The sequence below is a fragment of the Vombatus ursinus genome, unplaced genomic scaffold, assembly GCF_900497805.2.
Source record: "Vombatus ursinus unplaced genomic scaffold, bare-nosed wombat genome assembly UNPS02000749.1, whole genome shotgun sequence".
NCBI lineage: Eukaryota > Metazoa > Chordata > Mammalia > Diprotodontia > Vombatidae > Vombatus > Vombatus ursinus.
This window is the reverse complement of record NW_020940527.1, coordinates 2,495,117-2,504,994: the sequence shown is the minus strand read 5'-3', so window position 1 is coordinate 2,504,994 and position 9,878 is coordinate 2,495,117. Positions and strand designations below refer to the sequence as shown.

The 9,878-nt window shown below is 46.6% G+C and overlaps 1 protein-coding gene across 5 annotated transcripts in view; it reads right to left on the bottom strand.

The window, feature by feature from the left end:
• CDH23 (cadherin related 23) overlaps positions 1-9,878 on the bottom strand; it is a 600,475-nt gene that overhangs the window by 135,849 nt on the left and 454,748 nt on the right. For all 5 annotated transcript variants that reach the window (XM_027858426.1, XM_027858400.1, XM_027858408.1 and 2 more), the window contains exon 28: positions 262-322. In XM_027858426.1, coding sequence (XP_027714227.1) covers positions 262-322 — 61 coding nt within the window. The remainder of the gene's footprint in view (positions 1-261; positions 323-9,878) is intronic.

Here is a 9,878-nt window from a genome sequence, read left to right as displayed (position 1 = left end):
ATCTATCTATCTATCTATCTATCTATCTATCTATCTATCTATCTATCCATCCATCCCCATGGACAATACACACATGCACACCCACATATATATAATTGAAAAGTTTGTCCTTTTTTCTCTCCAACCCCTCCCCCAACCTTTTCATGGTTATAGGTTACAGGGTGCCAGGACAGGGTACAGACCTTTTGGGAGGGGGACTAATGTTCTAAACCAGGGGATGATGATTCCTATCCTTTAGGAATAAGGGTTTGTAACACTTACCATGAAGGATGCGGTACCACACACGCCCGTTATCACCCTCGTCTGCATCTGTGGCCATCAGCTGGAGAAGGAGAGCTGATATTAATTCCTTATGTTTAGACCATTCTAGAAGAAATAACTCTTATGGCATTCCTTCTCCCTCTCCCACCACCTCCATTAGTCCCTTTCCCTATTTAGCACTTGGCCAAAGAGTGAGTTTGGGGATAAATGCATCCAGTTTAGCTCATACCCAGGGGATTGACCAGGAGAATCCCACATGCACAATGGGGGCTCTGGGTTGTCTCTAAGCTAGCTGTTTCTTGACCCTTACTACCAATGTGGGGCATGTGTGTGGAAACAGGTAGAATCAGGGTGGGAGAAAATAGGTGATGGAAAGAGTGCCTTAAAAGAGCATTAAGAGTTTTTCTAAGTATTTTAGGACTTCATCTTAAGGTCTTTATCCCTCTTATTACCTTAACAAAATTAAATTATTGAATAACTTTCCTGGGCTTCATTTTCCTGAGCTATAAAAGGAGCATAATTAATCCCTGCCTGTTTACCTCATAGTGGCAGCCTTGGCAAAATGGGTAGATTGCTTGGCTTGGAGTCAAAAGAAGATGGGTTTGGTGCTCACCTATGGTACTTAGCAGTTGTGTGTCCCTGGGCTATTCATTTAACTACTATGTGCCTCGAACAACTCCCTAGGACTTACCTATTGAGTTATACACTGGGTAGAGGGAGTTTCTACACTGGAAATTCTCCCTGCAGATGAAATCACAGATCTTCCCTCCCAGGATTGTTGTCATACATCACTCTAACAAAGTGATATATGAAAGTGAACTAGAAGGAATTAAGGGGTCATCTAATCCAACCCTCTCATTTTACAGAACAGGAAACTGAGGCTGAGAGAAATGCCAAAAGTCACAACTAGGATTATTATTGTGATTAATAACATATTTATACAACACTTAAAAGCAGGTTTTCTTAACCACTTTTGATGTCCAGATCCTCTTTGGCAGTTTGGTGAAACCTGTGGATCCTTTTTCAGGATAATGTTTTCAAATGTGTCAAATAAAATACATAGGATTGCAAAGGAAAGCAAAGGTTAGTGAAAATAAAGATGTATTTTTTTTCTTCATCCGAGTTCATGGACCTTCTAAAATGGATTCCTCTCTAGGCCAATGATCTCTGTTTTAAAGTTTGTATTTTATGAATTACCTCATTTGAGTTTCACAATAACTCTGTGAGATAAGTATGGTAGGTATAGGGAAGATATGCCTGGAACTCACAGGGGCAAAGTGACTCGCCCATAGATAGTTAGTGTCAAGCAGATTTGGAACCCAGGTCTCTTGATTCCTAGTCTAGCATTCTTTTAACTCTCATGCCTTTCTCCTTAGAAGAGAAAAAGCCAAAGTCTTACTACTGATTACTACTAATTGCTCAAATTTACCCAGTCTTACCAAACAAGGGGCATTAGCTGAGTGCATTAATCAATATGGAGTCTGATGACCCACACATTCGTCAAGGCATCTGGTTATTGAATGTAGGATCATTCCAATCCCACCCAAGGTCATTGCTAGCTTTGCTTGATCCAGAAGACTCATTCCTTGTAGACATCCCCCTCTCCTTGGAACCTCCCAGGGCTCTCCCAGGTTACCAACAGCTCCATTGCATACAGTGGCTCCTGGTGCTAGAAAAGTCACAGAATCATCCTCATCCTAGTCTCTAGCTACACAGAAATCCTTTCTCGACAACATCCAGATAAATGGCCATCTAATCTCCACTCAAGACCCCCAGCGATGGGAAATCTAAGCTTTCTCAATGCAGCCCTTTTAACTTTTGGCCAGATCTAACCATTAGAAGGATTTTCCCGACAGCAAACCTAAATGCCTCTCTGCACCTTTTTCCTCTGTCCCTGGTTCTGCCCTCTGGGGCTAAGAAAAGCAAGCCTCATCCTGCTTCAGTTGATGATAGCCATCTTGCCCTGTCTCTTCTCTAGGCTAAACATACTCATTTCCTCCAACTGATATGGCCTCCAAGCCCCTTGCCATCTCAGTTGCCCTCCTGTGGACACATTCCAGTTTGTCAATGTATTTCTCAAAATGTGGTGTCCAGTCTTGATAACAATATCTTACATTTATATCATGTTTTGTGATATACAAGACACAGATATTATCTCTTTCGTTCTTCACGACAACCTTGTGAGGTAGGAACAAGTGCTATTTCTCCCATTTTACAGATGAGGAAACTGAGGCTCAGAATGGTGAAAAGTCACACAGCTAGTAAATGAGATAGCAGCTGAACCCAGGTCCTCTGACTCAGAGTTATGACAAAGGTAGGTAACAGGTGAATGATGGGAACCATGTGGGAAATTGTCCTAAAGCACAGAAATTTGCCCCAGTGCTGGGGATTTAAAGGACAACTGACAAAACTGTACTCTAGGAAACAGATTGGGCAGTAAGATAGTACTCCAGGGGTGGAGCTGTGGTCAAGTTGGAATGATGATGAAATAGAGAAGAAAAAGGAAGCTCCCAGCAGCTGGGGCTTGGATTAGTGGAACCCAAGTTCTAGCATGGTCTAGAGGTGGGGAAGGAAGCCCAGGACACACAGCAGGTGTGTCCCTCTTCCTTGGCCCAGTGAGCTGGTCCCATTCCCTGCCAACAGCATGGGCTGCCTTGCAGCAGAGAAGGGGACCCTTTAGGCAGGGTGACAAGGCAGGAAAAGGGAGATTGTACTCTTGCTGCAAGGCAATCTGAGGGAAACATAGGAGGCAGCATGTAACAGGAAAGTCAAACCGCTTCTTACCACCATTTTTCCCTCAGACCCTGATGGAGGTGGCCCAGGACTCTAAGCCCAGGGTCTTGGGATTTGCAATGACCCTTAGACCATCAGCCCTGCTTCTAGCCTGGCCCCAGCAGCCATGATTGAGGGGAGCAATTCTTGTGGAGAAGAGGATCACCTTCCTTGCCACCACCACCACCAACTACTAACCAACAGACAATGAAGGACAAACAAACAGAGAAGAAATATAGAGACTAAATAGGGCAGCTATGTGGTGCAGTGCATAGAACTTGTCCCAAGTATCAGGAGGACCAAGTTCAAATCAGACCTCAGATGCTAGTTATATGACCCTGGACAAATCACTTAATCCTGTTTGCTGGAGAAGGAAATGGCAAACCACTCCAGTATCTTTGCCAAGAGAACTCAACAACATAGAAAATAGATCCACAGAAATTAAATACGAGGTGATTAGGAAGTATCCTCCCTTTCAAACCTCAATGGATTTGATTTTGTCTACCTTTAGAATATGCATTCCCTGAGGGCAGAGTGTTTATTTATACTTTGTATATCCAGTGCTTGTCACACAGAGATAGGGTCTAGACCTGTGATTTCATTGGCATAGAGAACTCTCAGGTAAGGAAATTCTCCCTCCCAACATAGGTCAGTGCCTTCTCTGCAATCTATAGTCTTAGAGACTGGCCTGGAGACTTTAAATGATTTGACTCTAGCTACACAGCCAGGGTGTGTCAAAGGTGGGTCTTGAACCCAGATCTTCCTGGTTTCAAAGGTGGCTGTCCATCTCTAATATATTGAATGAACCTTTCTCTGTTACAGTGAACAAGTCACTTTCCTTCTCCAGGGACTCAGTTTCCTCCTCTGTAAGATTAAGTACTCGGATTGATTTGATGAGCTCCACCTTCTAACACGGATACTTCAGGGAGGGGTGGGGGAAAGGGCTTGGTTTCAAGTCCTCTTTCATCCCAAAAATGTATCTCTATTTTCTGTGAGGGTAACTACTCCTCTCTTACTGTCAGTCATCAAACTTCTTGAATGCCAAGTATGAAGACACTCCTGACCTTAGAACCCATTGTTAAAGTAGGAGTCAGTATAAAAGAGCTGGGCTGGACTTGGATTCAGAAGAACTGAGTTTGAATCTCAGGTCTGTCATTGCCTCTGAGCCTCTGTTTTCTTCATCTGTCCATGAGACCCCTTTAGGGTTTAAATTTGGGTGTATGGGTTTAATGGGAGACCATGTCTGTATTTTAAGAACTGATTTAGCTAAAATCTGAGGTTCATCACTTCAGAGGCTGGTTAAAAGGGAATGCTGATTTTTTTTTCTCCGTCACAATAATTCACAAAATCAAGTGAGGCATAGAGGGTTATTGATTGCCATTGGTGGAGAGAGTGCCCACACCTGGAAGTAATCTGACAGCAGGGTTCATGGTCTGAGGTGGTGGCTGTCCTAGGATAATAAGGGAATATGCCAGAGACCCAGGGAATGCTGGAAGAAGAAGAGTCTGGGGCAGGGGTGCTGTCTCCTCTGCTCTTTTCAGGTGGGTTTCCATTGTTCACTGTTCCCCACAAGGGGCCCTCCTAGTTTCTACGAGAGCTCTAGGTGCCCTAGCTCCCTGATTGACTGTACTCCCTTCTCCTCCCTTTCCCTCTCAGCCTCCCCAGGAAGTCTTGAATACTCAACAGGAAGGGCTGGGGGATGAGAAGGAGGAAGTGGGAAGTTCCATCAGCTGAAGACCTTGAGCAAATCAGCAGAAGGATTGGGACAATTCCTCTGCCCTGGGAGGAAAAGTAGTCTGGTGGTTCCACCTGGTGCCTCTGCCATACACTGCAGGGCTCCCCTGACTGGAGACCTTCCCTTTACTACCAGGCACTGTCTTCCTCATTCCCAGCTTGAAAATGGGTGCAAATCCTGCTTACTTTTCTGGTAATGCAGCCTGCTGAGGCTGAAGACTATAGGCTGGGAAAATTCCCACAGTGCTTGATTACTAGACAGAGTTTCCAGGGTATCTGCTATTTCTCCCATCTAAAACTTGACCCAGGGAAAAGTGAAGACCTCCTCTTCCTTAGGGGCAACTTCATTCTGCCTGCCACCGCCTGTCCCTTCTGCCTCACCTCACAGATCCAATTTGGGGGGGGGTGCCAATCCCTGCACCCTCAGTCAAAGGATCGTACATTTAGAACTTGAAGGGACCTAGGAGATTAATGAGTCCACCTTATTTTATAAATGGGGAAACGGAAGTCCACAGAAGTACAGTAATTACCTCTTAAAATCCTAAGCTAAAGCTCAGATGCCTTTTCCCACACCAGGCCTTTCCTGATTTCCCGTTATTAGCTCTGTCTGTCTCTTCCTCTCTCCTCCCTTTTACATTAGATATATTGGGGTATATATTGTACTCCCCACCCCCAGTTGAATTTAAACTCTCGTGGCTGTGTTTTTTCTTTTTTTCCGGTCTTTGTAGCGCTGGGGGACTTAGCACTTAACATTTATTGAATTTAATTTCCAAAGTCACAGAAGCAGTAAGCCGAAGAACTAGGATTCAAATCCTCCAAATCAGTTATGACACACAGCCTTATCACAGGGGCGAGTGGGAACTAACAAGGCTGGGGGTGACGTGGGAGAAATATGAATAATGAATGAGGTGAGAACTACGATTCGGGAGGTGGGGCAGGCCTGACTTACAGACACCTGATCTCCCCAACCAGAGCCTTCCCCCCCAGCCCACACCTGACCCTGCTTAGTCCCTGGGCAGCCGCATCTCCCAGACGCCTTCCATTCGCACTGAAGCCGCACCAAGGTGCGGCTTGTGGGACTCCAGGATGGGAAGGAGGAGGAGGTGGAGGGATCGAGAATCAGAGCTCTAAGTGCTAGAGCAGGTGGACTAAAGACTTTCCCAGGTCCTGGAAATTCCAGGAGCCATATTTCACATTATTTAGTATTTGAGTAAAACAAGACAGCTGTGGGGCATGATGGAAAGAGGGTACGACTTGAGATCGGGAAGATCTGAGTTCAAATCCTTCCTCAGACATTAGCTCAGTGAGTGTGCATAAGACAATTAACCTCTCTATGCCTCAGTTTCCTCATCTGTAAAACAGGGATAACAATGGTGCCTACTTTACAAGGTTGTTGTGAGGATCAAATAATTTATGTAAAATGCTTTGCTAACTTCAAAGTATCAGATAAATGTTAGATGTTATTATTTCCTCTCCTGGTTGGGGAGGCTCAGTCCTTGGCTAAAACTGATGAATCTCTCAGTCTCATTTGTGAACCAGCCAGCTGTTGCTAGGGGCAGCTGCTACACTCTGGCTTCTGTGGGAAAGGAGGCTGAAGAGTCAGGGAGGAGGGATGGTGTGTGTGTGTGTGTGTTGAGAGGAGTGAGTGGGAGAGAGGGGATGGGGGAGGGGAGGGATGGCTGCTGCCTGGAGGGTCTTGGGGACAGGCCACCCAAATCGTAAGGACATCAACTTCAATTGCCATCAAACACCATCTCCTCTGCCTGGCGGTTGCCTTGGACCGACCATTCTGCATGACTCCTTCTACTGGGAGGCGAGGAAAGAAATACAGGGAAAGGTTTATGCCCAAAGAAGAGTTGGGGGAGGCAGGGAAGAGAGAAGAGACAGGCTGCGGGATGCTGGGAGGCCAAAGAAGCAGCCGGTAACCCTGGGGAAAGGGGCCGGCTTCCAGTCTCCCCCTCCCTCCCTCTGCCTTCCCATGGTTCCCATTCCCTCAGTAACCTGGAGGCTGGCAGGCAGTGAATAGTCAGACTGTACCATTCAAACTTTCACCAGGGGAAGGTGAGAGCATTGGGAGGTCTTGAAGGGCTGAGAAAAGAGCTAATTCTCACTCCACTCTGGCCTTCTCCCCTTCATATTCCTGCTGTCAGCCCTAACTGTGCCATTGCCACTACCTCTCCTCAAGGGAATGAGGGAAGTCATGACAGTCCTCTAGGCTGGGGGCCCTGAGAGCTCCCAGGCTGATCTGGGGAACTTCTTTCCACTTCTCAGTTGCCATCCCTGCCCCTTGCCCATCCCCTCTTCTTCTTCCCTTCCCCCCAAGTCAGGACCAACAGCCCCGGGAGAGAAGAGAGGGGTGGGAGGTGGGGGGAGGCCCACTTTATCCCACTTCTTAGGATTGTCCTTAGCGGGACAAAAGCAAATTAAAAGCTCAAGCCAGAGCAGGACAAGAGCCTCCAGAACTCCAGAGACCCGAGAAGAGGTCACCAGGGAGAAGAGACTGGCCACCCATCTCCACTGAGGAGTCCCTTTGCTTTTAGAGTGACTTGGGCGGGACGGCATCGTCCCAAGAAGTCTTTGGACTGAGTGCACTGAGAAGAGGTCAGTTCCCTGTAGCCCTCCTCCTCAGAGAGAGCCACAGGGGGTTTGGGGGATGACACGAACGGATTGAATCCTGGGCTTCTCTGGGGTGGGGGGCAATGAGGCAGGGGGGAGGCAGGCTGCGCCCCCAGATTGGGGCACCCTTTTCCCAGAATGAACTTCCGTCCTTGCTTCACCTCCTCAATGTGTTTGGTTAAGTAGCATCTCTGGAAGAAGGCCTGAGAATTGGGGGTTTCCTGCAGATTCCCATGGGGAAGTTACCAAGGAAGGAGTTAGTCTAGAGACTCAGTCTGTCCGACGGGTCTACACAGGGATGGCCAGAGGAGGGATGTAGCCTCTGACGGTTCCTCCCTCGGCCCCGAGACCTGCTGCCCCCCATTCGCCACTTGCTGGCAGCTTTCCTCTCTCCCAGTGCTCTGTCTCCAGGACACCAGTAGTGGACATCTGTGGCGACTGTCACTAAAGCGACATTAGGAGGGGATGAATAGAGGGGGTTCTGCAGCCCAGCCAGCTTCAAGTCTCAAGGAGAAGGCGGTTTTGCATTTTTCAGCAATGTGATGTCTGGGATGGGGCACTGGACTGGGAGTCAGGGATCTGAGTTCTTAGCTCTCTTTCTTTCGCTTACTGTGTGAGCTGAGCAAATCGTTTGACTTCTCTGAACCTCAGTTCCCTCATCTATAAAATGGGGGCAATAATCCTTGTACTGTAGAGCTCACAGGGTCGTCATGAGGAAAATGCTTTCTAAACAGATATGTAAGTGTGAGCAATTATTCAAGCCTTTTGGTGGTGACCACTAATCGCAAGTATTCTTACATCTTCGTTAAATCCTGGCATTATTAACCCCATATGGATATGCGGATCATAGATAATTCGAAGGGACCTTGAAGGTCATCTATTCCAGTCCCCTCAGTTTCTAGGCAAGAAAAATGAGGACAAGAGGAGTGACCTGTCTAGGGTCAAACAGATAAGATGGAGTAGAGACAGGATTTGAACCCAGGTCCAGTGACTTCAATTTACCTTTAATGGTACACTACCTCTACTGATTAGAAATAATTAGGAGTTATTAATTGGAGTGGACTGTGGTCTCCACCAAGAATCTTATTCAGAGACATTATCTTGGGGAAGGCAGGTTGGAGGGCATGTATTGCCTTAAAGATAATACAATAATATTGCTTCAAACGTTTTAGACATCCCCCTAATTCAGACAGGCTTTCTTCAAAGTCAGTCCAAATTAGGGAAGTTTGCAGACACCATGCTTGGGATAAGACCCTCACCCACCCCCGTCTTCTCTGTCCTCTCTATATTTCCCTCTAAATGAGGGAAAACCTCCTTTTTCTCAGGCCCCAGGGCAAACTACAGAGAGCACCTGGACTCCTCTCCCTCCTAGAAATGAGTAAAAAGTCAGGATTTGAGTTGAGCCCAGACTGGTCTTTGGGCTGGCTGCCTGAGAGGTGGAGGCCCCTGAATTGCTAGACAGACATCAGAATTTCCACAGGGCCTGAGCTGGGAGAGCTGGGCCACTGCCTGGAAATAATCAGAAGGAAGAGGGTCAGGATGCTTACTGCCAGCCTGCCTCTGGACAAGCCATAGGCAGGACTGAGAAAGGAGAAGCAGGGACCCAGAGCTTGCTTCTGATATGATTGGTGAGTGCTGAGGATGTATGGGGGCAGTGGCAGGGGGAGAGGAGACTGTTAGGGGAGCTGGGCTGCTACTTTAATGATTAGGACGCATTAGCATGACAACTATCACTTTTCCGTGGACCACAGTGATCACAAAAAATAAAAAACAAACAAAAAAAAAGGCCCAGTCCAAACTGATCCAAGTGTGGCTCTATCCTGGGCTATCCCCTACAGAAGCAGGGGAAAAGGAGGACCACTTAATGTTTGCTGATTTAATATTTTCTCAAGAGAAATATCACTGAAGAGGTGAATCTGTTGTCCTTAAAATATGACAACGTCCAAAGCTAAAAAGAAATTAATTTTGGGATGCTCCTGCTTCCCTCCACGAATGACAGTCCAGAGGTGTCTGTTACTTCTCATTCGTTATTACAGATCACAGCATTCATTCTTACTGTCCCTTCTGGGGATGGCTGGCAGCTACCACCCTGATCTTCTGTTATCTGTCTGTTTTCAGATGCATGATTTTGTTTTGTCTTTATAAATAACATCTTTGCTCTGAAGAGAGGTATTGTGGTGCAGTGATAGAGAGCCAACCTTTTTTTCGGGAAGACCCATTTCTGCTGTACACTGGTTATGTGAGCCTAGATAAGTCACCTGACTTCTGACTGCCGCAGTCTAAGATGATGAATTGGCAGTTAGCAGTCAGTATCTGCATTAGAAGGAGTTTCCACACCAGGAGTTCCTCATACCAATGAAAGTATAGGCCAAAACAAAGAAATAAGCAAAAACCTAAAATGTATCCCCCAAATCCTTGTTATGAAAGGAAGAAAGGAAGGGAGGAAAAAAAGACAGAAAGGAGGGAATGGAGAGAGGGAGGAGGAAAGGAAGAAG